The sequence below is a fragment of the Camelus dromedarius genome, chromosome 30 (genome assembly GCF_036321535.1).
Source record: "Camelus dromedarius isolate mCamDro1 chromosome 30, mCamDro1.pat, whole genome shotgun sequence".
Taxonomy (NCBI): domain Eukaryota; kingdom Metazoa; phylum Chordata; class Mammalia; order Artiodactyla; family Camelidae; genus Camelus; species Camelus dromedarius.
This window is the reverse complement of record NC_087465.1, coordinates 25,108,219-25,135,830: the sequence shown is the minus strand read 5'-3', so window position 1 is coordinate 25,135,830 and position 27,612 is coordinate 25,108,219. Positions and strand designations below refer to the sequence as shown.

The following is a 27,612-nucleotide window of genomic DNA, read 5'->3' as shown; positions in this document are numbered from 1 at the left end:
ATGTGTAAATTCTCACCTGCCCATTTCAGACGTCTGCTGTGCATGCAGACTTCTCACCTTTCTAGGTGAATCAAAGACATAAAGTGTTAGGATGAAATGCAGCCGAGTTCTTCCTCCCCGCGCTTCCTTTGTCGGGAAGAAACACAAAGTCATTTTGTAAGTCAGTGTTTCCTATTCATGAAGCGCCACTTCCCGGCGATCCTGCTGCCTGACCTTGTGGAGCTGAAGTCGTTGCAGGCAACTTGTTCACAGGATGCGATGCAGCCGTAACTCCCGAGCCCCAGGCCTGGATTTTGTGACACTGCAGTTTTACCACCCGGTTGTTAGACACCTGACCGGGATCGGAACGGCCTTTTAGGAAAATCTCCGGAGAGAAGACCTGCACGTGTGCCCTCTGCACCTTCCCTGCTTCCCATCCAAGGTCCTCTCGGACACTCACGGCATCGTGTCAAAAACGGGAGAAATGGGGAGGGTGTCGCTCAGGGGTGGAGCGCGTGCTTAGCAGGCACGAGGTCCTGGGTTCCATCCCCAGCCCCTCCTCTAAAAATAATTCAGTAAAACTACCTACCTCCCCTCCATCCAAAATGACAGAAATATTCCAAACCACATAATCCTACAGCCTGGGGAACTTTCGGCTACTAGACACCCAGGAATCCTGGGGTGTACCCGGACTTTTGGCTTCCCCCTCGCCTCACAGAGGGGACATGGGAACCACCCCACCGGGGTCTCCCCAGGGTCCCTTCTTGTCCGCACCCCTGCGAGGGGTTTGCTGCCCCAAAGGAGCCGGTCACCCGTCATCCCCCACCGCTCTCAGAGGGGGGACCCCAGAAGCGTGTGCCGTCTTGCTCCTTCTGGGAACAGGGAAGTGGGAGAAAGGGTGAGCTTGCCACCACTTCACTCATCGCTCCCGCCGGGCTGTGCTGACGAAGGCCGGAGAAGAAGTTTCTTTTCTTAATTCCCCATCAAACTGAAGGGGCCTCCATGTTCATGGGCCACGCTGACGCAGCAGGGCCGTCGGCCTCCGCTGGAGGCCGCCCCGGGGCTTCCACCCGCTGCCCTCGGTCTGCTCAGGTGACAGGTGCGGGGAGAGGGCACCCCCGCCCAGAAACCCCACTGGGAACCAGCGACTTCCAAGGGGCCTCTGTTGCCACAGGCCGCCTGCTCGGTGGCTTTTAGGAGGAAGGCACAAAGTGACAGAGAATCTGCCATCCGTCAGACGGGCCTCCGGCCTCCCAGGCCCATAAACTAATCACGTGAAGGCTGGAGGAGCCTTGCTGCCAGGCTCCGAGCTTCCAGAACCACAAGCCTCAGCTCATGAATCCACTCTCACCACCAGACTGGCTTTGAGATGGTTTCCTGAGCTCAGTCCTGAAACGGCCTGCAAGGCCTGCCCTCGGGGCCATCTGGGGCCACAGCCACGGCTCCCACCCTGGCCTGTGCCCGCGGACATGGTCACCACGCCTCCTGGAGGTCTCAGATGCTCCTGCATTGCTTCGCTCAGTTGTGACCAGCTGGATTATGGTGTGACCAGCATCTTCCCCGGCAGGCGCTGGGCGGGGTGACCTGCGGGGCTGGAGATGAGCCTCGGAGTGCAAACGTAATCCACGCCGCCCTGACCACTCGTCAACGCTCCGGCCTCCATCCTCACTAGATGCACCATGACTGGGGCACGTCAGAGGGAGAAGTTTCCCTCCTCCATCAGTGCTGTTAATAAGCTGCAGGGAAGGGTGACCAGCACCCGTCCCCAGTGAGCACTGCGCTCTGGGCTGCACTACCCCTGCTCACCCTCCCGCTGGGGCGCGTACAAATGTCACCGTTCTAGAAAAAGCTCAGCCCAGAAATGACACTCTCTGGCTCAAAATAGAACACGGGGCCGTTTAACTGCAAGGCTAATAAAATCCTGGTTTTCCTCGGTGACTCACGTGTCCCACGGTCCCACACCCACAACACATGCCCCAGCCGCGAGAATCTCCCAGGATGGAGCAGCAGGAGCCTCTGCGGTCCCCGAAGCTCCTTCCCCAGTGTAAACATCACGACTCGGCCCTGGACCAACACACCTGTGGCCCTGCCTCCCCCCAGGTGCGGCTGGAACTTTCTGTGCCCTGCATCTGTGGGCCCAGCCCTCAGCCCTGGGGAAACAGACGTGAGCTCAGGAAAACCGTCTCAGTAACTGTTCACTTTACAGTGAAAACACGGTGACCGTGTCCTTAGCCCCCTGGCCCCACCTGCAGAGAAAGGGTGTCTGCCAGGCACGGGCTGCCGGCACCCGGCGCTGCTCCACGGGCCTGAGGGCGGCGTGGCTCACCTGGGTGGGGCCTGCTCCCCGGCCCCCCGCAGCTTCTGCCTCTGAGGCTAACGCCGGGTGCAGGGTCCACCAACCCCAAACCTGCATGTGTCCACACTCGTCCTGGAGAGCGTGCGGCTGCATCCCGCCGCCCGCAGCCACCCTGGCAGAGGCTGCGTGGCCCCCCGCTCAGCTCAGATGCAGCTCCCTGCCCCTGGTCCTGGAGGCAGGACACCAGCCAAGTGCACGGAGGGACCGATGACTGAGCGCAGGGAGGGGCCCTGGGTCCACGCCAGAGCCGGCCAGGGCGGGTCATGATCCACCCCGGATCCACCCCGGGCACCGACCACCACCCCTCCTGCCTCGGCCGCTCCCAGGAGGCACCCCCTCCGCCCCGATGTCCTCAGGTGTGAGGCCTCGTCGGCCTTTGCGCTCTGACTCTGGGACGACACGCATCATTTCTGGGAAGGCTGCATCAAAGTCAAGACTTTGTCATCATAGAACTTCTTCATGGCAAATCTGTCGAGGGCCTGGTCAGCACTGGGGAGGCAGAGGGAGAGAGTTAGCCCCACGGCCACCATGGGGGCCCCCAGGCTGCTCTGAGGGACCCGCACCCTCAGGAGCCCCACTGCCCGGCACACCCACTCAGCACCTCCTCTCGGGCCTCTTCCCCCGCCAGAAGATGAGGGGCCGAGGGGGCCAGGCCTGCAGGGTCTGAGTCCCTTCTGCTGGGCATCACTGGGCCCCACGCATGCTGGCAGGGGGTCGCCCACCCCTGCTTCCCACAGGCGGGCTCAGGCCCGGCGTCCACTCTCCTGCCACATGGGCGCCACATGGGGGCAGCATCAGTGGGCTCTGCGGAGGCCAGCAGGCACACCCAGGCCTCTGGACCAGGAGGGGCCCTGCACGCCCTGCGGTTGGTGCCGCCCACCAGCCCCACGAGGCGAGTCTGGGACCCGCAGGGGACACTCTGAGTTCCAGTCTAGGAACACCTTGAGATGGGGAGAAGGCTTCAGCTGGTGGGGCGGAGAGCTGACAGAGGCCATGTCTCCGAAGTGACCGCCACAACGGCCACTCGGTTCTCCAACAGCCCACGGGACCTTAAACTCCAGCCACACGGGGCCCACAGGTTCACCCCAGACGGGCACTCATGCAGCTTCCTGATCTGACCTCAGCACAAGCCGAGGGGCAGGACGCACAAAGTCCTCAGATCACCTGAGCCCAAAGCTTCCTTGAAACCCTGATCACACACAATGTGGCCCTTCCCTGGACTGTGTGTGTGTGCGCGTGCCCCTTCCGGAAAACGGGGCGTGCAGGAACGTGGACACCAGAAAGACCTAGACAAGCACGCAGAGATAGGTGCACAGATGGGCTGCTCACGTCCGTCTAACAAGGGGCTGGGTGGGGCCTGCACGGAGGCAGGGGTAGGTGCAGGCGCCCTGAATATCTAAGACTCTGCATGTGCATGTGTTTTAAGTCACAAAGCAGAGTTCCATACCCACACGTGCATCTCTAAGCCTTCGGTCCCCTGGAATTCACTTCTACTAAACGCTGACACTGCATTGTGGCCAGCATTCAAGACGTCAGAACCGACGCTTTATCGACCCTCATCTTCCTGGGGCCATTACAAGAATGTTCATCCTCCTTCATGACCTGAAGTGTCTGCTCCAAGATGTGCACGGTGTGTGGCAAAGGCCTTCCAGACATCTGCTCCTTAGGACTGCTCTGCTTCTGGGAAGAACGTGTAAGAGGAAGTGGTAGGAATGACTGAGATGTTCTTACTGTGTGTCTGGCTGGGGCGTGATGCTGTGCACCAGAAACTGACACATTGTAAACTGACTACACTTTGTTTTTTTTTTTTTTTAATGTGGGGAAAAAAGATGTGCTGGTGAGAACGCATGCATCTCATGCATGCATTAGGGACACAAGATCACAGAAGGAAGCAACCAAAATTCTAAAGAAAAACTTCAAACGACCCGGAGAGGCAGTGTCAGTAAATGCTTAAATACATGACACCCTGCACACCGAGCGGTGAACGGTGCAGCCACTGAAATGATGTCAGGAAAGACATTTAGGAAGGAGCGTTCGTTGAGGAAAGCGGGTTACAGCGAGCGTGGTGGGTCACTCCGTCTTAGGGAGGGGGCACCAGCGTCACCCCCACCGGTACCAGCACGGCCGCTGGGCTAGTGTCACAGCATCCTGCGAGGTACCAGCGTCGAGCCCACTTCCCAGGGGAGGCCCCGAGGCTCGGAGCCGCCCACGAGGGCCTCCTGACAGGCGTAGCTGAGACGCACTGACTATTTGGAAAGAGCAGGGCTTTTAAGGAGGGTATCGGTGATGTGCTGTGAGTGAAAAAGCTGCGTGTCCGCGCTTTCCATAAACGCGGGCCTGCCCAGGGCGCCGGAATGCTGGCTCCGGACAGAGCCGCCCTGTCGCGGGCAGAGAAGAGAGGTGTGCCCCGCAGCCCGCCGGGCGGAACCGGCTCCCTGACCGAGTCCCTGGCTTGTCGAGGGAGGCGGGGTGACCAGGAAGCCAGGTGGTCTGCACACACAGGTGCTGAGTGTCCCCAGGAAGGGCTCTGATTTGCACCGGGGGGTTGGGCTTCCTGCCTGGCAAGCATGGCCCGCCCCCAGTGTGTTTCCAGAGAAAACACGTGGAAAGTCAGGTTTCACTCCCAAATACGAGACAGGGAGGCTGATGGGCCGATGTGAATGGGCCTGGATCCCGTCAGAAAGGAGGGGTTCATGCCCTGCGAGGGGCTGCTGAACGCAGCCTCAGTTGCAGACGCAAACCCACGGGGACATGCATGTGGTCCCCCACCCTATGGACCCCGTCGTCCCCAGGGGCCCGGACCCCTCCCGCTCATGGGCCATGAGACTGCGAGCGAGCTGCCTGCGCCCGCCAGGCCCCAGTGTCTTCACCTCTGAAGTGGGAGTGAGGACTGCCCTGCCGTGACGGTGCACAGAGCGCAGGTGAGCAGTGACACGGCCCCGCCCTGGCTCTGCTAACTCGCTTCATCTCCCGCAGAAGGACCCGGGGTGACCCTCGCCCCACACCTAGGAAAGCGTCTCTCTCACGGCCGGACGCCCCGAGCTCGCGGCCGGGTCTCCGGGCACCCAGGACGCGCCGAGCACACGGCCGTCCTCGGCCTGCAGGTCGGGTCCTGGCCGCGCCGCCTCCCCCCCATGCCCAGGGCAGCGAGGACACCCTCCTACCTGGCGGAGATGTTGGTGAAGTGCATGTAGGATGAGATGACCACTCTGATGCGTCCCTTCCAGCCCTGCAGGAGGGGAGAGAGGTGGTCAGAGCGGGGCGCAGCCCTTCACCCCGTGGCGTGGCGTGGAGCCTGTCTGGAGGGGAGCGTCCTCTGTGCAGACCTGCCCTGGGGCGGGGCACACGCCTACGGGAGGCCGCTGGCCGGCAGCCGGCTGAAGCAGGTGCTCCCTGGGCATCCAAGGATGCCCCCCAGGCTGGTCTGCACAGAGGCGGCCACTCGGTTCCCCGTGTCCCAGTGAAGCCGGGGCAGAAGCAATGGACACGACTCATGCCCCACGCACAGGCCCAGGGCTCGGAGGGCTGCACACACGGCCCAGAGGAGCAGGAAAGCCGAGCCCAGCCAGCCGCCAGCATCACAGAGGACCAAGGAGCCCAGACAGGGCAGCCCGGCAGGACCGAGGTCTCTGCTACCACCATAAGCTGGCTGCAGGCACCTGGGCTCCGTGACGGGCCCCCTCCCCCTGGTGGAACCAGGGACCACCACCTTCCGGAACACACCGCCACGACCCCGGACAGCGGTCGGCAGACCAGCCACCTCTGCCCATGCCCGGAGCACCGGCCACCTGTGAGTTAAGAGCTGTTTTTACACTTTCAAACAGCTGAAGAAAAACCGAAAGGATGCCATTCCAATGACACATAAAGTCACGTGAACGTCACACGTCGGTGTCCCCGGGGAAACTCTGTCAGAACACGGCCACGCCTGGCTGCTCAGGAACCTCGGGGCTGTGTCCACCGGCGACAGGAGGTGTGACGGGCCCACGGGGCCCAGAGCTGTGGGTGCTCGTCTGGGTCTCTCCAGAACAGTGGGCAACAGCCCTGGTCCAGAATCACGTGGGCCAGACGGCTGTGCCACCAGCACGCAGGTCCCCGGTGCGTCCTGGACAAGGGAGGACGGAGGACACTTGGGGCTGGATCCTGACACGTGAACGGCATCAGGAGCATCCTCCCCTCGGCCTCATGACCCCCGTGTCCTCGTGGACACTCAGTGCACTGGGGCAGACGCACAGCCAGCCGTCCACACTGGACCCCAGCACCTGCAGCTGGAACCGTGCACCCCCTGGGGGGCTTCTGTTGTCAATCCCTGCACGTAGACAGCACCTCCGCCCAGTTTGCATCCGCGGGGGCCTCCGCGCGGCTGTCCCCAACCACCAGCCACTGTTTCCGGGGCACTGCTGACGAGCAGGAAGTCTTCAAGCACAAGCAACCGTCTCTGGGACTTGAAGTTTTCATCTGGATCACTGATCGCAGGATTCGCCGTGAACATTCCTCTCCAATGACTCCAAACTCAACGGTGCAGAGGGGGCGAAACCATCCAGAAGAATCGCGGGGTGGTTCTGCTCAACCGGTACCAGCGAGTGAGGGGAGTCTGGGGACACATCCCCGTGAACGCCACCCCGTGTACCCACCTGGGCAGGGCCGTGGCAGGCTGGCCCGTCGGCCCCATGCACTGGGCCCTCTCCTGGGAGGAGGGGCACACCTGCAGGCCCAGCACGTCTGGACAGACGTCCACAATATCCCGCCTGCAGCAGGGTGACCGACTTCCCTCAGCGTCCACGCCTGCAGGTCCCAATCACGAGGCTGCTTCTCCCCCACAGCACGCTTCCTAGAACGTCTCGGGAAGGGCTCACGGCCTCCCCGACAGTGTGAGGTGGGCAAACTGCTCTTGAGATACTTCAAGGTGTTGCCGGTGAATCCCATTAACAAGATGCGTCTGGAGAGCCAAGCGCTGTCTAGGAAAGGGCGTGCTCTGGAGGTCACTGAATGCCAAGTCCCTTGTGGTCCAGAGATGATCAGCTTCGCTTGTCTCTTCAAAGACGCAGCTTTTGATTTCACTACTTTTTCTCTGTTGTTTCTCCATTTTAACTTGGTTAATTTGGCAGGAGAACCACTGGAACCACCTGGCTGCTGGCGAGACAATGTGATCACGTCAGATGCGAGAGAAAGACAGGCAGAGAGACGCCTTCTGTGCGCCCGGCGGCTATTCTTCGGGCAAGCGACCGTCAGGTGCCCGGGGCGTGGGAGCTTTGTTTCACCCTCGGGGCCGGTCTCAGGGCTCCTGCGGGGCCACAACACGAAGGGGCGGCTCTTTTAAATGCAGGTCCCTGATGCAGAGGGTTTTGTGCAGCTTCTGAGCGTGCCAAGTCGGAGAGAAGAAACACTTCCAGGCAGAGACGTCTTCACCTACGAGACATGCTGATGGCCTCGGAGTTCAGTGTAAAATGCACAGAGCAGGGGCAGCCCCTCCCTCCGGGCCGGAGCCCGCCCTCCGCACCTTCCCTGGGCAAAGAATTCCTCTCCGGGCGCGGCATGAGATGGTGGTGTCTGGGGAAAGGATCAGGCATGCAGAATCGGGGGCTGCGGGGGAGGCTGGGAACACTCCAAGGCAGCCGAGAAGCTGCAGAAGCAGGAGACGGGAGGAGGGAGGGAAGCAGGTCCGGGCAGCCCGGATGCTGCCCACGCCAGGGTGGACACGTCCCGTCCCGTCGGGAGCCTGCAGGGGAAGCAGCCTGTCCGCCGTGTCTGGCCAGCTCGGCCGTGCAGAGCAGATGGCCCGTGTCGTAGCAGCGCCCTGCTTCTGGAGAAGGGGCTTCCGTTGATAACAGTGCGTGGAAATGAAGGCACGCGCTCTCCTGCGGTATTTTACTGCGTGCAGCTCAGCCCCACACGTGCTGAAGCTGGATGCTGGGAGGCTGCAAGACTCTTGGGTTTTTTTTCCCCTAAGGATGGTTTCTGAAAACTGACCCACAAACCCCAGTGGGCGGGCGCTCACCCTGCAGTGAATGATGACCACGTGCTGGGGGTCGCTGTTCAGCCAGGCCTCCTGCACCTTACAAATGGTGCACACCTTGTCCAGGGGTGGCGCGTGCAGCTCAGGCCAGCCCACGTCCAGGATCTGCGGGGCACATAGAGAAGGTGATGATGGTGCGAATGAGAAGGGTGCCCCGCTGCATCAGTGAACAAAGGATGCCGACGCCGTCCAGCCGTCAGCCGCTGCGCCACCCCCGGCGGTGCCCGGGGGTACTCAGGACAGGGGGGGACAGGACACTGGCCCTGGAGAGCTCAGGTGCACATCCAAGGTGATTCCAATGAGCCCAGACTTTGTACCTTCCCGTACATAAAAAAGCACTAAATTCCTTAACCTGAGATGCCTGGTTTTCATTAATTAACAGGCATCGCTTCATGTTCCAACTACCCCGTCTTTGATGCAACATCTCATATCCTGGCTCCTCCCTTACCTCTTCAGAGAAGTCCCACCCAGAGATTTGAGACGCTGTCTCCCGGGCTTCAGTCCTCAGTTTCTTCCACTGAATAAAACCTCGTTCTCAACTATTAGGTTGTGCTTTTTTTTTTTTTCCAGTCGACAGTGTTTCTTTCTTTCTTTCTTTCTTTTTAATTTAGCAAAATATTTCATTTTAGAGTCAAGAACAACACTGCCTGTTCCTTTTCTAAAACGTAGTGGGAATTGCGGCCAGGCTGCTTTACTGGACGGAAGAACATGAAAGATTGTGTTTTCCCCCGGGGTCTTAGCTGTTTTTCTGCAGCTGGGAGGGCAACTCGGGGAATGGCTTTCGGGAGCCGCTGAATGCCTGGCTCACAGGGAGAAGCCCCGCCTGGCCAGCCCTGGGTCAGGGGTGCTTGGCCCCAGCCGCTGCCAAGATTCCTCTGCTCAGACTGCAATGGCAGCTTGGGAAAGCTCACAAGCCACCCCTGCGCCCACTCACGGGGCAGATAACTTCTCCTCAGAGGAGAGGGCCCTGCCCCGCAGAGAGGAAGGCCTCCGAACCTGGGTCACAACCGAGAAACACAGAAAGCCATCGTCATGTGACGAGGTCTGTGCACAGACACACACACCCCGGTCTACATCCGCGGGCGCAAGGGTGTCATCTTTGCTTTCCTCTCCTTTTTTCAGCGGGGAGGGGAGGCAGAGCTCTGACTTCTTATAAAAGCAATAGAAATTGTGCCAAGTGATGGCGAAATTCAGAAACAGGCCGGGAGCAGAGAAAGTCACACACCCCTTCCCCACTCGGAGCCGACAGCTGTACAGTGCCATGACCCCCTTGCACTGCATTTCTGTGCACACTGTGCAGAGCTGAATCCCTGTTAAGACTTAAATCCTTGCTTTTGCCTTGTTGACCAGCAGTGACACAGGCAGCTCACTGTGCCCTGCTTTGTATTCCAATGGTTCCAAATATCCCAACATGTGGAATATATATATATATATATATACATGCACCATATATACCATAACTTACACTTACAACAATCCCCAAAATGTCCCCTAAATCTTGCCTATTAAAAAGAACACTGTACCAAAAACAAAGAATATTGAGGGGAGGGTCTAGCTCAGTGGTAGAGCACGTGCTTAGCATGCGCAAGGTCCTGGATTCAACCCCCGGGAACTCCATTAAGTAAATATATTAAATATATTAAACAGATAGATAAACTCAATTATCTCATTATGTCCCCCCCAAAAAAAAGAATAATGGATGGAGGGGGGAGATCTTTGAGGTGAAAGTGTTCTGGATCTGATCGTGGCGGTGGTCTCAGACACACACAGCTGCAGGGAAACCCAGTGGAAGCTTCATGCAGTCTGTGGATGGTACCAAGGTCCACTTCTTGGCATTAATATTTTACTCTGAGTTATGCAAGACATGACCCCCAGGGAAGACAGGGCCAGGGCTCTGTGGGATCTCTCTGTATTATTTTTTTCAACTTCCTGTGAGTTTATAACTATTTTGAACTCTAAAAAGGTTAATTAAAAAAAATTAGTCATAGAGAGGAGGATATAGCTCAAGTGGTAAAGCACAAGCTCACGTGCATGAGGGTCTGGGTCCAGACCCCACAACCTCCTCCAAAAATAAATAAATAAACAAACCTAACTCCCCCTCTCAAAAAAAACAGATGAAACAAAATTAGTCCTGGATGTGAACAGTCCCTAACACCCCTTCTTACGTCGTATCCCACAAAGACCTGCTGAGGCGGGAAGCCCCATAAAAAGACGGGCAGGACCCCCAGGCAGGGCCATTGCTCTCCTGCTGGCACCATCTGGGTGCTGGCACCATCCCAGAGGCTCTGTCTCACTTTTTGCCTCTGAACCAGGTTACTTACCCCTAAAATTCTATTGGTTCCCTGAGCTCACTTCTGATTGGTCCATTTGTAGTGCTTCATTTGCATGGAGCTCACTCCTGATTGGTTATTTCTCTCACTCCTGATTAGTCCATTTCCCTCACTCCTGATTGGTCCATGTGTAGTATTTCTTTTGCATGGAGCTCACTTCTGATTGGTTATTTCTCTCACTCTTGATTGGTCCATTTCCCTCACTCCTGATTGGTTATTTCTCTCCCTCCTGATTGGTCCATTTTTACAAAGCTTGTTCCTAATTAGTCAACTTTCGTTATACCTTATTTGCATATGATGTTGCAAAGTGTAAACTGGCAGCCTATAAACACCTGTGTAAACCTACAGCCGGGGTCCAGAGCCTGGAGTGTTAACTCCTCTGGGCCCGCTGGTGTAATAAACCTGAGTTCTCCACCCCTCCCAGTGCTGCTTGGTCTCTCGCCTGGATCCAGGTTGCTGTCACAACTGAGCTGTCACACCTTTTCTGCAGCACTGCCACAAACTACTTTCATATGAGCAGGACAAACATCATGGACCTACCTTTGGGTTAAGCTTTGTCAGGTCACATCTGTTTTCCAAAAGGTTTAACACCTACGGGGGGAAGAAGCAGCCGTTAGTCAAACTGTCACCCTCAGGGGTCAGAGAAGAGAGACCTGCCTTCTCAGCGCCATTTGCCTTTGAGATATCAAGGAGGACGGAAGACTGAGGTGTACGGCGTGTAACTGTCACGGAATGAAAAACCAACAAAACAAATGGATGTTTCAGGCCAGCAGACACACCCAGAGGGCGTGGCATTCCTGGGAGGATGGCAGCAGGGTGAGGAGATTGTCCTTGCCCTGGAGCTGCGAGGGGACTGGTCTGGGAGACCCCAGGGCCACATGCTGCGCCCCTGGACCAGTGTGGTCTGTGGAACCGACCACACCCCTGGGAAAGCAGAAGGGGAACAAGGGGGTACTTCAGCACAGACCTGGGTCCTGGCTCTTTGCCTCCCATGCCCTGGGACATGTGCCCTTTAGCACCTCCCTTGAAGGGCCAGCGCCTGGGGCTAACACACCTCACCCTGGAGGGTCAGCGTGCCGGTGGGGACGTTCTGTCCCCGCAGTCACCTATCAGAGCAGACAATTCAGATGTCCCTGGGGAAGACAGGCGCAGTCTGGGGTCCTTAGAGTTGCAGAAGACACTGCATGTCTTTCCTCCGATTTTTCTGAGTTCCTTGTTCCCAAAAGTGGTGGGGACCCACACTCTTGCTGTTTGCAAGAGGGGCTGTGGCCTCGACAAGGCCCCACTGGCATCAGGGGAGGACCTGCCCCCCAGCACCAGCCCCAGGCCCTGGCAAGACCCCTGTGGACAGTGAGTTGGAGCAGGGAGGAAGGAGGGACCAGGCTCAGCACGTACACTGCCTGGGAGGGGTCAGGAGGAGACGGCCCGCAGGGAGGAGGACCGGACACTGCCTCCATGTGTGGCCCTGGCCGAGCTGCCTCTGGGTCCTGCCTGGCCATTCGTCACCTGAGGGGGCTGATAAGGATGTCGGCTTGGGGTAAAGATTAGAGCTTCAAGGAGATACCCGAGGCCACACCCGGCAGGTCCAGGGAGGCGAGGAGCTGGAATTTAAGTCAAGTCATGATCAGAACCCACGGAGGACACAGACACAGGGCCACTGACAGGCACAGGGTTGGGGGAGACGGAGGGGGTTTGGGAAGATGCTGTCCCCCACTTCTCCTCACTGTGGACTCCAGCCAGAGATGCCCCGCGTTTCACAGTGGACCTGGGCAATGCTCGGTCCTCCAAGCTGACCTCGGGGGGACGGAAAGCAGGCATCCACACCAGGGAGGCCAACCACCACCCTCAACCCAGCGGGGAGGCGGGCCTTGCCCTGCCCATGGCTGCCCTGGCCCAAGGAGACCTGGGCGTCCCCCAGGGCGGCCCTGCCCGGACCACCACGGCCCTGTGAGTCCTGCTCCCTGGGGACCTTGCTCGTGACCCATGGGTCCCAGAGCACCAACCTGTGGAAAGATGGACGGACGGCCAGAGAGGCCCCCAGGACACAGGGGCGGCGGCTTCCTCAAGTTTCAGCAAACTCAGTGTCCTCCCAGCTGAACCCGTGATCAGGGCTCCCCTCAGTGTGTTCACCCTGTGTCCACCCCCGTCCCCACACTCAGCGTTCCCCACACTTGGCGTCCCCCCACCCCGACGCTCAATGCCCCCCCAGCCCCGCTTACCAGGTAGTTGTCCCCGTCCTTGGACCTCAGCATGCGTGTCACCTCCTGCAGGTTGTGCAGGTAGGACTCCTCGGAGCATCCGGCGGGGAAGGACATGGCGATGATGCGCTCGATGATGTAGGTGAGGTCCAGCTCGCGGCCGTCCTCCATGGTGGGGCTCCACGTCGCAGGCCTGGGGGAGGGGCGGCTTTCAGGAGAGGCCCTGAGGACCAGGGCCAGGGGAGGGGGGACGTTCGCTTTGTGCACGCCGGACCTGATGCCGGCACCTGCAGGATTCCTGTCCACAGTCTGAGTACTTCCCGTCACGGGAGGGCCCGCGTCTCAGTGGCCTTAACAGACTGGGGCAGGGCGTATGCAGAGGACAAGGGGCTCCCGGCAGCGCTGTGGGCCTGATGGAGATGCCTGCAGCGGGCCGGCCGGGTTCAGGAAGCCGGGACCCTGGAGTGAGGAGCCTTCCTCACTCTAGGGCGTCAGGCCCGCGGCAGGGAGCTGGGAAGAAGCAGCCCATCGTGTGGGGTGGGTGGTGGAGGCATCTATGCCGGCAGCTAGTCCTGTGTGCACCAGCCCCTGCCAGGTGTGGGGGCCGCAGGCCCAGGGACGGGCTGGGGAGGAATCCCAGCCGTGGGAGGTGAGAGCTAACGTCTGCAGGAACCGAGGGCGAGCAGACCAGGGCAGATGGCAGGAACCGGAGGATGGGGTCTGGGGAGGGAGGGAGGGGGGTAGAAACGCCCAGGGCATGAAGCCGGTGGCAGAGGGCAGCCCCTGGCCAGAGCTGGCTGGTGTGGGGAGGCCCGGGGAACCCGGGCAGTGCCCCGCTTCCCATCACGAGGACGCGCTGCACGGGGGACCGCAGCCCGAGGTCACCTCCCAGCAGAGGCCCCGGGGAGGCGGGTGGCCTCAGGGATGAACATTTTTACATTTATTTCTAAACAACAAAGACAAGTTTGAGAGATATCTACTACAAGGTCAAATACTCAACATCATGAACCTTTCAAAGTGGGTTTATTCAAATCTACACAATGGCCAAGGTTTTTTTCTCTACCTTATGCCCCAGACATGGATGTGAAAGAGTTTTGATTCCTTTTTGAAAACCAAGTCACGTGGTTTTTGACACTGGTGTTAAAAAACAGCAGTGTGTCCTGGACAACCGTCATCTCCCTGGGGGCCCGTGCGCGTGGGGTGCTGGCTGGGGCCGTCCCGGGCACCTGCGTGTTCCGCGGGCTGGAGTCTGCTCTGGAACTCACCCCTGGCCCCCGTCCCAAATTGCATTTCACCATCAAATTGCGGCTATGTAATTATTTACTGAGCGTTTCCACAGTCAGGGATTCTAACGCTGGGCGATCACACCCAGAAAAAGAGACAGCGCCATGGCGTGACGCCCCCTCGAGCATTCATCTTAAAACTGAAGACGACATCTCAATGACCACGGGTAATGCTGGGAGGTCTGCCCGCGGCCAGGGGCACCCCGAGGAGCCGGGGTGACCGACACTCACCTGCACGGTCTGTCACAGCACAGAGACGTGGCCAGCGAGGGGGCCCGCAGAGCCTGCAAATGACAAGACACGGTCACTTGGAGTCTCCCGCCACCCACACGTTGCAAGCCCCGTGGAGAGGGAGGGGCCGCGGCCTCTCTGCAGCTTAATCGTAAACATTAAGTCACAGCCGCCACTACCGGCCACCTCCCCACCTGGAGGGTCACCCACTTAGCAGGTCCTCTCGGCGCTAAGACTCCACACACAGGGGACACGATTCTGGGAACCAACAGCGCGTGATTCCAAGGGGGACGAAGTGATGCCCTGGGCCAGCACGTGTAAATGTGCTCATAAACAGAAGGCGCTCAGTCCACGCCGGCCCCCATGACGATCATCATTGTCAGCGCTGACGTGAATGAGCCAGCTAATGACTGAGAGAATTTTCAATTTTATCTGCTCTTTTTTTTTTTAAAGCTTATCCAACAGCAGGGAAAGCGTCAGGTTGTAATTACTTTCTGGTTCACACACCCTCCCCTGTGCATGTGTGTGCGTGTGTGCGTGTGTGCGTGTGGTGAGGGCTGTGTTAGTTACAGTCTAGGGAGCAGGCACAGTATCTCAGGAGATGCACCCCCAGCTTTGTGAGGACGAGTCACCTCTGCGGTGTCAGAAGTGGGGACGCCCAGGCTCAGAGGGGTGTGCGGTCTTGTCACAGGGATGGAGGGGAGAACCCTGGGGCCCCTGTCATGGCTCTCCTGAATGCCTTCCTCCATGAGCCCTGCCTGCCCGCCACATCTCCACCCTGCTCTGTGGCCCAGCCCAGGACACACGCTCCGGGTGGGTAGACAGATCCCCCGGCTCTGTGCTGACGCCACTCCCAAGCCCGGTGAGTGCCCCCACTGGGCACCTGGCTCACGTGGTCCCCACGGTGTGAAATGAAGGGATGGAGGATGAAGATAAAGGCTGTTTCAGCGATGGTCACAGATGTTGTCCTGCAACCGCACAACACATACCCAGGCCAGCCCCCAACCCCAGAGGTCATGAGCTCAGCCCCGAACAGACGCAGGACCCGGAAGCCCCCTCCTCCGTGCAGACATGAGAGGGGCCCCGGGCTGTCCACTCTTCCCTGGCAAAGACACGTGCCGAGGTGGTCTCCTCTAACAGAGGGGGCTGGGGACCGACGGGGCTGACTGTCCTTGGGGGCTCCCTGCAGGCTTGACAGCCGGGCCGGGCGCAGAACCACCAAGCCCTCCACCCATTGCATCTCCCCGACCTCGCAGACCCACCCTCCCCGGGGCCCCACGCTGGCTCTGCCACTGATGGCTCAGACTGCCCCTGTATACAGGAGGTGCTCAATCAACGCTGGCCACGGTGGGCTCCAGTTAGACAGGCCCCAATAATGAGATTTTTTTCCTATTAGAACAGCAGAGATTAAAATCTTAAATTGTTTTTTTTTTAAGTATTGGTGAAACGTAAGCTGATCCATTTTACAAAACAGCGTGTCTGCACATATAAAAATCCCTTAAAAGGCCTGAAGCTGGTGACTTAGCAACATGAGGGATGCTCCTGAGGAAATGACCAGAAAATCCCTAAGTCCACGTGGACAGGGTGCTCACTGCACCGAGCACAAAACAGACAACAGCCTAACAGGGCGGCCACATGCCTCGGTGACACGGGACAAATCACGTGGCTGGGAGGGTGGCCACATGCCTCGATTACGTGGGAGAAACATGGCTGGGAGGGCAGCCACGTGCCTCAGTGACACAGGACAGACCATGTGGCCGAGAGAGAGGCCCACGGGGGCCCGAGAGGGGCCGTGATGCCTGCCCCCACCGGCCACAAGCCCGCTCCCCGGGGAAGGGTGGGTGATCACACCTGCACTCACTCCCACTCGAACACACACCCGGAAACATCTGGCCAGACGGCGGGTGGACGGGGCAGCGGTTGGCTTCTGAACGTTCGTTTATATTTTTTCCTTACTTTTTCTTCCATGGGCGTTTTCTCCTTTCCTCCTTAGAGCACAGTTTACTTCTGTAGCTGGCAGGAGGCGGCACAATACCTCAGGGTCGGCCCAGATGGAGTTCCAGCTCCCGGCGTGGCACTCTGGCCTCCCCGCTGCCGTCACGGGACTCGGGTGCCCTCCTGGAAGCACCGTCTACTGTCTGCTGTTCCTTCGGGTCCAGCAGCCGCGCTCACCGAGCTGCGTTACACTGAGTGTGTGAGGAGTGCACACAACACGTCTGCCCAGTGGGCCCTGCGCGTAACTCATAACTGAACAGAGCGGCTGGCCCTCCCCGAGGCCCCACCACAGAGAGATAGCAGCAGGTCTCAGCCCTGCAGGGGCCACCGGCGCTGATGGGGACCGCCGCCCGCAACGGCAGGCCAGCACGGGGGGACCGAGCCGTCCCCTGGTCCTTTCCAAACTGCCTGCGTCTTCATTAAGAGCTGCAAACTCTCGTCAGCAGGTTGTGCAAACAAATGGGGACAAAGCAAAGCAGGAGAGACAGCAACACCCCGAGGAGTGGAGGGGCCTGGGTACCTGCGATGTCCCAGCACTGACCACCACGTGACCAGGCCGCCTCGCCGCTGCTTTGCCCGCGGGGCTCCTGCGTCACTGCCGACACAGCCCCCTAAAGCCCCCATCTTGCCAAATGCTCCTCTCCTGGCTTGGCTAGAAGGTTCCAGAAAACCATTCGGGGTTTGCTCTGTAATTTCCCCAGAATTAAGCTCGCACGACACATCCTGGAGGGGCGCAGGCTGCGGTCGAGCACCCTGATTAGAATCCAATGCCTGGGTCTTGCCCCGAGCAGCCTGACCTCGGGAAGCGACCTCTGTGACTCAGTTTTCTCATCTGGGAAGTGGAGGTACTGGAGGGTTGAAGGAGACACACGCGCAGAGCTCAGAGAAGCCCCTGGCATGTGGGACGTGACAGATAAACACCACGCCCCGTGTGTGGATGCCAGAAGGGACTGGCAACTTCCGCCACAAATGCAGTAACCAGCCAAGAGCAGTGAGACTCAGGGGGAGCTGTCCCCAAAGGCACCCGGCCAGCCAGACCATGTCCCCCAGAGCGAGGACGCGGGGACCAAACTGATTATCTTCTTAACGCTGTCACATGTGAGCAGCGATCACGGGGGTTACCAAAAAAAGTACACGCCCCGCCCCGAAGTTAGGGAGCTACAGTGATGGCACACTGCCCCCAACTCCATGGTGAGGGTTTGGTTCAGGCTGAGGCTCTGTCTGTGCTGATGTGTCCCCCAGACACTCAGATTTCTGAGACACAGACACTGATGAAAGGAGGAAGGGAGGTGTCCCCAGGACAGGTGGCAGAGACCAGCTCCTCTGTCAACTCCTCTGTCCCCAGAGGGGCTGGCTGGGCAGAGGTCCCAGGCAGCGGCCGCCCCCAGGAAGTGACGGGCAGGGGCCAGCGGCAGGCCACGCGCTCCAGGAAACTGTCACCACCCATTGCCGTGGGACGAGGATGGAAGCAAACAAATGGAGGAGGGCGCCGGGGACAGGCTCAGTGCCAAGCGCATGCAGTGGGGCCGCTGCAGGTCCCCCTCGGGTGGAACTTACTGTGCTGGGAAGGGGGCATGGAGGGGCTTCCTGTCCAGAAGCAGCTGCCCCCGCACACCCTGCCGCGGGCCCAGGGCAGGTGGCCAGGCTGGGAGCGCGGGCTCGGGGCTCCAACACCAGGAGCTGCAGGCACACGGGAGCAGGGGGCCCAGCGTGCAGGGCAGGGACACGGGCCAGGCTCAGGGCCACCTGCCAGGGCCCTGCAGGAATCAGAGGGACCCACAAGCCCCGGACTGAGCAGGAGGCTGTGTCCTGCTGGCACAGGAGCCCCGCCTCCAGGGGAGCTGGCTCCCCATCCTGGGAGGCAGGCGTCCCAGAACCCAGCAGGTGTCCGCCCACCTTCTGTCCTTGTTAACAAGCTCAGAACCAGGAAGCAAACACAAAAACAAGAACAAAGCTCATCACTGGACCAGAAAGGAAAAGCGGGTGCTGTGAAACCTCCGTTACATCCAGAAACGTCTTGTTCCTTGGGCGCCGGGTTCCCAGGCGGCGAAAACAAGAGGGAGGTGGCACCTGGACGCACGTCAGACCAGGAGGACTGCAGGTGACCCGACCTGCCTGGGGCCGGACGCAGCCGGCTCACTGGATGCCGGAGCTGTGGGCAGGGACAGGGAGCTGCCCAGACCGGAGTCTCGGCCCTGCTGTCAGACCCGCCCCCACCAGCTGTCTACACTGCAGGCCGGTGGAGGGGCTTGTCCCCTAAGTTGAGAGGGAGATGCATATGGCTCATTCTATAATCCCGTCTTACACAGGTTTCTCTTTGTATCAAGTACTTCCTACCGGGGCGTTTCCTCCCACGAGGACCACGGGAAGGGCGGGGGTCCCACGTGGCCCTCACAGCCCCACCCCTGGCATGACGGCCTTGGGGGGCTCTGGAGGAAACCACGGGGATCTCCACCTGGGCCAGCGCCGTCCCTGCAGGACAGCAGGGGCTTCCTGAGCGGGACTGTGGGGGCGAGGAGTCACCGGGCCACCCGTCCCTTTACCTCCATGTCAGCGGGATTTTCCACCCCTCTGAGCATCAGTTCCCAGCCCCGTGAAGTGGGCGGGCAGTGGCCATCTCACAGGCCTCCTGGGAGGGCAGAAAGGTCCAGAGACCCCAGTCCCAGAGCACAAAGCCCGACCCTTCACCGTCGCGGCACGGGATGGGAAGGGGGCTCAGCCCAACTCTGGCATTTCACATCACGATGATGAGGCGCCCCAAGGACGGTGGGCATGGAGGACTCGCGGGGCAGGGCCCCGGCTCTCAGAGACACGCCCAGTTCCCAACAGCAGCCTCCGGACAGCGGCCCAGCCTGACGTGAGTGACGCAGGATGCTCGGAGCAGGCCGGGGTGACCTGTGGCCCAGCAGAGACCCGGTGCCCTCTTTAGAACGTCCATCACTCACCCCGGGCCAGGTCAGCTCTCCACAGAGGGAGGGCATCTGCAGCAGGGAGGTGAGGCCACTCCAGGGGGCCCAGCCAGGCAGCGTCTGGCCCTGCAGGCCCACCCTGCCTCAGCCCAGGCCTCCCACCAGGATGGCCCCACTGAAACCGAGGGGCGGCAAAGCCACCCCACACAGCCAGAGACCCTCAGGTGCCGACAGCACGGGCCGAGGGGCAGGCCCCCCCGTGGCCAGGATCTGGCCTAAGCGCAGGGCTCAGGGTCCCGGGAGGGGCCCGAGGAGCCCGCCAGCCTGCCCTGCTGGGATGTCCATGCAGCCCAGGACAGGACGGTGCCTTCTTGGGCTCCAGGACAAACCACGGACCAACTTCAGCTGGAGGAATCGGGCTCAGAGTGGGTCAGGGAAGAGACCGGCAGAGGCGTCCCCGCCAGCCCCACGCGCTGGACACACGGAGGCAGACCAGGGCCTCCGTCCTCTCACACGTCTGTCCAGTGACACACAGCGAGGGGCAGCCCCTGCTGGGCGGGCCCTGGACAAACAGTGCGCAAATCAAAACCAGGCCCCATGGGCTTGGCCGCCAGCTCCAAGGACCGAGGGTGTCCCAAGCAGGGCCCGTGTGTCTGTGGAAATAAAGTAAGGCCCTTGAGGGAGGCCCAGGAGCCGAAGGCCGGGTCTGCAGGCCGCTGGCCCCCTCCCCGTGCCCCCTCCCCAAGCAGGGGTCTCCCTGCAGAGGGCGGCCAGGGAGCCCTGGTCGGGTGCACACCAGGGTTCCGGAGAAGGCAGGCCTGCCATTTGGGAGAATCTCTGAAACGAGGCTCCCTTTTGACAGGCGAGGGTATTCCCCATGTTTGAGATGCTTACCATGGGGGGCTGGTAAACAGAAACTGGAATTAAAGGCTGGATGACAAGGGATTACGTTCAAGAAAAGACAGACACATGTTGCATTAAAATGGAAAGCGGGTCTTGGCTGCAGCAGCCAGAAAAGCCACGTCAAAGCTTGGGTCCTTCGGTCTGCTGACTGGAATTAAACTGTCTTGCCCCCAAGAACCAAATAAAGAGGTCCCAGCGAAGCAGCCCTGCAGGCCCCCATCAGTCCCTGGCTGGTCAGCCCTGCATCCTGGGAGGGGAGGAGGCCTGTTCAGCGGAGCTCAGACCCAATCGGGGCGGGTAGACCCAGGGTGGGGAGCTGACCCAGAGGGCTGGTGCAGCCAGATCACCTCCAGGGTCCCTCTAAGCTTTCACAAAGCCCTGAGGACGCCCAAACGGGACTTTTAGAGGCATCATCGTGGGTGGACATTATGCAAAAACAGGACAGGGGAACCTGAGGCGGCCACACCAGCCACTCGCGGGTGAGTCCTGAGCCATCGGGTGTTGGAAGAGAGAATGGTGCAGGCTGGTGAGCTGGCTGTGGACCGTGAAACACAGTGGGCAAACCATACGACGGGAAACAGCTCCCGGTCGCTGGGCCTCCATCCCCGGCCCCTGAACCCAGAGCTCACATGCAAAGCCCACCTCAGACATCACGTGACTTCATCTGAAAACACTTCAATTTGCATCTGCAGGAAACAGACTTCTTTTGTAAATACAACCGCAAAATACATTAGCCATCCCTCTTAAATGAAAACCAAACACGCAATCATACTTGCACACAAATGTGTAATCAGTGCTCAGAGGTCCCTGTCTTACAAGTTTCGCTCTGGTTTTGTTTGGTTACGGTCTGACCGTCTGATTCGGAATCAAGTCCCACCACGTTGATTTAATCCATCTCTTCAGTCCCGTTACCATGCAGGGACCTCCTCCTCCTCCTCCTTGTCTGGCAATTTATTTGAAAACCACAGGGGCTCTGTTCACCGAGTAAGAATTTCCCCATTCTGGAAGCCACTGACCGCACCGGAATTATCTCCCAGGTCACCCCGGCCCTGCGTTTCCTGCAAGCTGAGGGTGGGCCTGGCCTCGCTGCAGTTCTGGTTTCTCCAGAAGGGACTAAGCGGACGGGCAGACTGCCCTTCACGTGAGGCCCACGTGACCTCACCCGCTTCCTTCTGTGACTGAGAAGGCTACCGAAGGTCACAGCCTGGAGCCCACGGTCTGGTGACCAGAGTCTGAGACACGGGCTGGTCTCAGTCCACCGCTTTCTCAACGTTCGGCAGCCGGCGGAATTCCTCACCAAACGAAAACTTTCTCTCTTCATCTATTTTTAACCCTGAAGTGCTGTTTGTGCAAGAAATGAGGCTTAAACATTTTCTGCGTCTCTGCACCCAATTCCACGAGCTGGCCCCCCAGCACCCCATCAAGGGTAACAAACAAGGACTTGTCGTTTCTTTAAGCACCTGTTAGGTTGTGCAGGTCAGAGAAGGACGCCTCGCCGTCACAAAGCTGAAGCTGTGACAGCCCGGATGGGGGCCCCTGATCCCGGATTCCACGCCTGCTCCAGACCCAGTTATGGAGACTAGACAGGGCTGGAGGGGGTGGTCCGGGGCACGTAGACCCTGGGGGGGTCTAACTCCACCCCCTCTGGGCTCCCAGACGGACGGGCAGGGTCACCCGGCCCCCAGCCGCTGCTCCCCAGTAGAGACAGATTCTGGGGAGCTTGCTGCTGTCTGCTTTTTCGAACGAGCCCCTCTTGCGGGTGAAAATACACTCTGGTAATTCAAGTGCTGTGGGAACCCGATTGATTAGGGGATTAAAAAAAGCAGCAGTGGCTTCCCTTCAAAAGTCCTGCAGTTCCCACCACCGATCACCCAGAACCTCGGTCTCCACACACCCCCACGTTTAACCCCCACGACGGCCACGGGACCCAGGCCGTGAGGGAAAGCAAGACCCACCAAGCTGCTCCTCTCCACCCGCTGCAGACGTCCAGCCTTGGATGTGGGGCAGACCCACCTGTCCCCTGAGGACACTTCCTCGGCCCTTTACTGGGGGGAGCTGCCACTCTGGAAGCTGTCACCCCGGAGCGCAGATGGGGGGATGCGGGGCCATGTGGGCCACCTGGCAGTGGGCGGGCAGGGGCGCTGACGGCCGACGGGACGGGAACAGACAGGGTGAGCGTCCCTGCGGATTTGATAATCAGCCAGGCTCTGTGCTGCCCCCGGGTTAGGTGTCCCTGAAGCATCTCCTCAAGGTCCCCACACCTGCGGGGGGGCCTGGCCACCACCAACAGCAGGTGGCCCTCCGGCCTTCAAACCCCGGGACAAGGCGGGTAGCTTAAATGGGCTTTTTCTTAATTTGTGGAGGGCAGTCCCTCGGCCTCCGAAGTGAGACATAAGGGCAGGCTCCAGATGGCCGACCTGGAGGGAGGCCCCACTAAGGAAAACCAGATGTAGCCTGGCCCCTTCCCCGCCACCTTTCCCAGAAACCCGGGCAACTCTCCCCACCTGGGGCTGAACGAGGTCGCAGGCCAGGGTGTTGCTTCAGGTGTGGGAGGGAGCGGAGCCTGGGGCTAGGGGAGGGCGGAGGCACGTGCCTCTTCCCGGGTGTGTGGGGGCGGGGGGCCACCACACAGTGGCAGGCAGAGGCCGGGGCAAAGGTCAGGCCCTCTCCCCTAATGGGAACGGGCTGGGCTCTGCCAGTCTGGCCTGGAAGGAAGGGAAGGGGTCTCCCTGCCCCACCTGGGCCCACGGGGACTTGACGCCAGTCCAGCTCCCAACCTCCACAGAGGACTCATGACAACCAGTGCGCAACTGAGAACTGAAGTGGAGCAGTGACATCACCAGCCCAGCCCCAGAGCCCGTGCACCTGCTCTGGGACGGCCGGGGGCAGGGGTCAGCACCACCGAGGGGGCCCTGGGCACACGGAGCCCCCAGGCCACATCTAAACTCAGGTTCACCGGATCCTCAACGCCCCCGCCCTTCCCCCGAGCTGCACATCCCAGGACACTCTGTGCACCCTTCCGTCCGTCCTTGCCGAGATGACGCAGAACCAGCCAGCGTCTGTGGAAGTGGCAGCAGGAGAAATGGCCAGAGGCTCCCCGAGAGCAAACACAGGCCCTCCAGCCACCTGGGAGGGCAGGGGGGCCCACACATGCTGACCTCACATGCGCCCCCTCCTACCCCTGTGACCCGGGCCCCTCCTGCAGAGGTGCGCCCAGCACGCCCCTCCCACCCTAGCCGGGCCGCGGGTCTGGACAGCCCGTGTCCACGTGGCTGTGATTCCCAGGTCACAGCGCTTCTCACTCAGCTGAGACCCTGCCGTCTAGGCACCCCGCCTCCAGACTTCTGAAGTTCACTGCAGGGGCCGCAGAAGAACCAGCACCCCAGGAACACCTGCACTGAGTGACCACGGGGACAAGAAGTTCACGCACAGTCTGCGTGGCTGCAGCCGGCAGGGGAGACCGGGGTTCCCTGAGCCCCAGGGACACCTCCTTACAAATCAGGGTGGGACAGGTGGACCGTGGGAACGGTGCTGTTTCTACCTAATTCTGCAATAAAATAAAGGGAACGTGCTCTGAAGAGATGCCTTCTCCTCCATCCCGCGATTCCAGTCACGCAGTCGGGTGGGCGTTCCTGCTGCAACAGCTCAGTGCTTCGGAGAGAATGGGTCATGGGCCACCGGAGGGAAAGGTGACCCTGACAGCCCGTGCTTACGGGCACGTGTCCTGAAGTCACGCCGCCCTTGGGTCAACCTCGCCGCTCACGGTCACGTCCTCTGCCTTTGTGAGTTTAAGCAAACCAGGCTGGACAAAGTCCACACACACACACACACACGCAGCTGCCAGCACCCAGCTTGCACATGCTAGCCTCAGACGGTAACCTGACTCCAGGTGTCACCTTTGGCAGAAACTACCCATTGTCCTCACTTTAATTAAACAGAGACAAACAGCCATCAGTGTTCGGTAAACAGAGGACTCAGATTTCAGAAGCTGTTCTCGCACAACCTCTCCTCCAGCGTGAGAAACCGCCAGGGCCAAGCAAAGACAATGGGGGAGCCAGTGCCAGCGCCAGGTGAGGGCCTGCACCTGCATCCGAGCTGCGCCTGCGCTGCCCCCGGGCCGCCCCGACCGCCTCCTGCACGCGGCCTGCGGCCTCTTTCAAGGACGGCGGCTGCTCTGAAGAGCGTGCACCTCTCCGACTCGCGCAGGGCGGCTACTGGGGGCCTCTCCTGCCGGGGACGGCGGCCCCGGGGGTGGCCCGTGGGTGTGGCTGGGCGGCTGGTTCAGACACGTGGACCCAGGGTCCCAGTGACAGCGACACCTGCCCCCCAGCAGAGTTTCCGTTGGTGCACTGAGTCCACGCCCTCGGGCAGCAGGGAAAAGGCAAAGATAAGGTGGAAAAACAAACAGCCCTGCTTTGGACAGTCTGTAAAAGCTGTCAGGCCACGTTTGGCGTGTCATGAGGCCGGCGTCATAAAAGGCCCTGCGATCGCCCCCGCCCGCCAACTGCATCCTGCCCGCGGGCTCTCTCCATCGGCTTCCGGGCAGCCTCTGTCTGGAAGGGCCCTCACCCTCCCGCAGCCAAGGACACGCTCTGGAACTGACCAAACTGGTTCCGTCTGGGCCGACGGCAGAAGAGCAATGATCCAAAACAAGCCTCCAATGCCGAAGGCCACAGGGACTGGGCCGCCCTCCCGAAGCCACCGGACCCCGGCTGAGGCCCTTTGCCACCCACGGTGCCCGCTCCGGGGGCCCAGCCCCCGCTGAGAATCTCCACCTGGAACTTGCCCCCATCCGCACAGGGGCCCGTGGGGCACGTGGGAGCGGCCCCACTCTCCAGGAGAGGGATGTGGTGCCCGGAGCGAGAGGACTCAGGCCAGGGTCACTCGCTGTCCTACGGTCACAGGCGGGGGGACCCGCCGGGCTCCAGCCCCCCGTTCTGTTGCACACTGTGTGTGTGAGCAGCGTGCGCGTCTCCAGAGCGGCCAGGACACACGTGGGACTCGGTCCTGGCGACCCTGCCCCCTCGCCCATCGCTAAAGATCACAGTCACCCAGCAAAGCAGGGATGCACCTGCCACACGAGCTGGCAGAACCCATCCCGGGCGAGGCCCCCATGTGTGACCCAGACAGACAGCAGAGCATCCAGCCCCGTAAAGCCACAGAGCCTGTGTCTGCCGCCCCCCAAAACAGTCCCTGGACTGGATCTGGGCTCTGCGGGTCAGCACCCGTCCCCGCCGGCACAGCCCACACCGGAGGGCATAACTTCCCATGGGGCACTGTCTCCCCCTCTGCGCTGCGAAGGCATGTGCCAATCACGCCGCGTCCCTGCTGCGCGGCTCCCAGGAGAGCCGGAGCACGTTTCGTCAGCGAGGTTTCCATTCACAGAGGGAGTGAATCCCAGAAAGTAACTGTCACGGATCCAAAAGGTTTCCATTTTTAGCCCATGTGTTCCTGGAACCTCACACCCACTTTTTACACCATTGAAATAAACCAAAGGGCCTGCTACCGGGAACATTCTAGAAAAGCGGGCACCAGGGCAAACGGCCAAGGGTGCGGATGCGACCCGCAGAGGAAGGGTCCTTGGTTCATTCGCATGTCCCCAGGGCACCCGCCTGGCTGACAAAGACCCTGGCAGAGCAGAACCGCGGGCCCGATGCAGTCACAGGAAGCCGGCTGGCACCCCCAACGCCTCCGCTCTGGCCGGAACGGTGAACGGTGACCGGGGGTGTCCGAACACTCGTGCCGCAAGCCAACGCCCCAGGAATTCAGCAGACCCAGCGGCTCGGAGACCTAGAGGGAGCTGAGGTGCAGCTGCCCCGCCACCTCCCAGGAGGGCTCCCTGCATGCGGCAACATCCCACAGCAGCGGAGCGCCCCCAGGAGAAGGGGCCCCGCACCGCAGGTGATGGGATGCAGCCGGTCAGGGGGCCAACACAGATGTGTGGGAAGGCACAGTCACACCCAGAGCTGGCTGCTGAGCGCAGCCTCGGGGGTCAAGGAGGCAGGACACCTGCTCCCTAAGGCGGAGGCGGACGGCTGCCCACGACCACCGTGGATACAGGAGGGACGGGACGGGGACAGGTCCCTATGGACCCTGTGCGCCTCAGCCAAGAGGGCTGGGCTGAGGGCTGGGGAGGCCTGACACCCTCATCTCCGCGGGGCATTTTCACACGGTGACGTTGCACGCCGTGTTCAGCAAACGTGAAAAGTACTCAAAAAAATGCTACAGTTGCTAAAAATGAGGGAAGTAAAATCAAAATGCATGGATGTTAACGTGAACAAAAAGCAGTCTTTCCAGGTATAGAAATAGTAAGTTTTCAAAACGGTTTTGAATTAAAAAATAAAAAGAAAGGGCAGCTGGGGTCTGGAGCCCAGGGGGCATGGAATCACCACCGACGTCCTCTCCAGCCACACAGACAGAGTGGTCCCTGCTCAGGTGTCCCTGTGGGGTTCAAACACTCAGAAGCAGGGCCAACAAGCCTGTCTCACCTCGAACGTCCAGGGGCCAGCAAAAGAGGCCAAGACCAGAGGTGATGGCCGCTCAGGGTCTGCGGCCTGGGGAGCCCCCTTCACCCTTCTCAGCCCTGTGCCCCCGTCTCTGGGTGAGCCGAGGTGGCCTTCCATGGGGCAGTGCAGGAACTCAGTGAAGGTAACAGAGAAAGAAGCGGGACCAGGCTCTCAGGTGGCCTGGTCGGGCCTGTGGTTCCCAAGGTGGCATCCGGAAGCCTGGCGTCACCTGGAGGTGCATCCGTGCTGATCCTAAATGCCAGGTCCACGGCGCCAGGAGTTTCTTGGCCGGTGCAGGGCCGGGAAGGGAAAGGCTGCCTCTGTGCTTTCTGCCCCGAGAAGTGACACCGTGTGGGTGTCCCCAAAGCTCCACCAGACACAGCCGGCCGCTTACACCACCCTGCCCGCACCCGTCCCACCGTTCCCCCTCCAGCAGGGACAGGCACCCCGCCAGTTTCCGGGAGGAAGCCACACCCAGGACACAGAGCTGAGCCCCTTGGAAGGCGTCCACTGCTGCTGCAGGGAAGGCCCCCCTGGGTGTAGAGGCCACCAGGCTCTCAGCCATCAGAGGCACCGGAAGCAGGCAGGTGGCAAAGTTCCACCACGATTTTGGTTCTGTAAATGGCAACACCGGGGCCCAGGGCGCGGGGTCGCATCCTCTCTGGGAAGCACCGCGGACTCACCCAGCAGGTGGCCCGGAGGAGACACAGGCACACCTGTTTCCTCCCCGCACAGGTGAGGCTGGGAAGGCAGGCGCCCCCACGGTGAGTCACCTCCATGTGTGGGAATCTGCCATCCTTTGGTCCTGGGAGCCCCCACTCAGTCCTCCACACCAGGCTGAACCCCCGGTCGCCAACCATCAGGGTCAGCAGACAGCACCCAGAGGGACCAGGCCGTTCAAAGAACATT

The 27,612-nt window shown here is 60.4% G+C and overlaps 1 protein-coding gene across 1 annotated transcript in view; it reads right to left on the bottom strand.

The window, feature by feature from the left end:
* The window catches only part of LOC116150648 (tensin-3), a 98,731-nt gene that overhangs the window by 53,389 nt on the left and 17,730 nt on the right, over positions 1-27,612 (bottom strand). Inside the window, exons 3-7 of the mRNA XM_064480931.1 lie at positions 14,391-14,443; positions 12,898-13,069; positions 11,219-11,269; positions 8,331-8,453; positions 5,500-5,564 (exon numbers count right to left, since the gene is read on the bottom strand). Coding sequence (XP_064337001.1) covers positions 5,500-5,564; positions 8,331-8,453; positions 11,219-11,269; positions 12,898-13,047 — 389 coding nt within the window. The 5' untranslated portion in view covers positions 13,048-13,069; positions 14,391-14,443. The remainder of the gene's footprint in view (positions 1-5,499; positions 5,565-8,330; positions 8,454-11,218; positions 11,270-12,897; positions 13,070-14,390; positions 14,444-27,612) is intronic.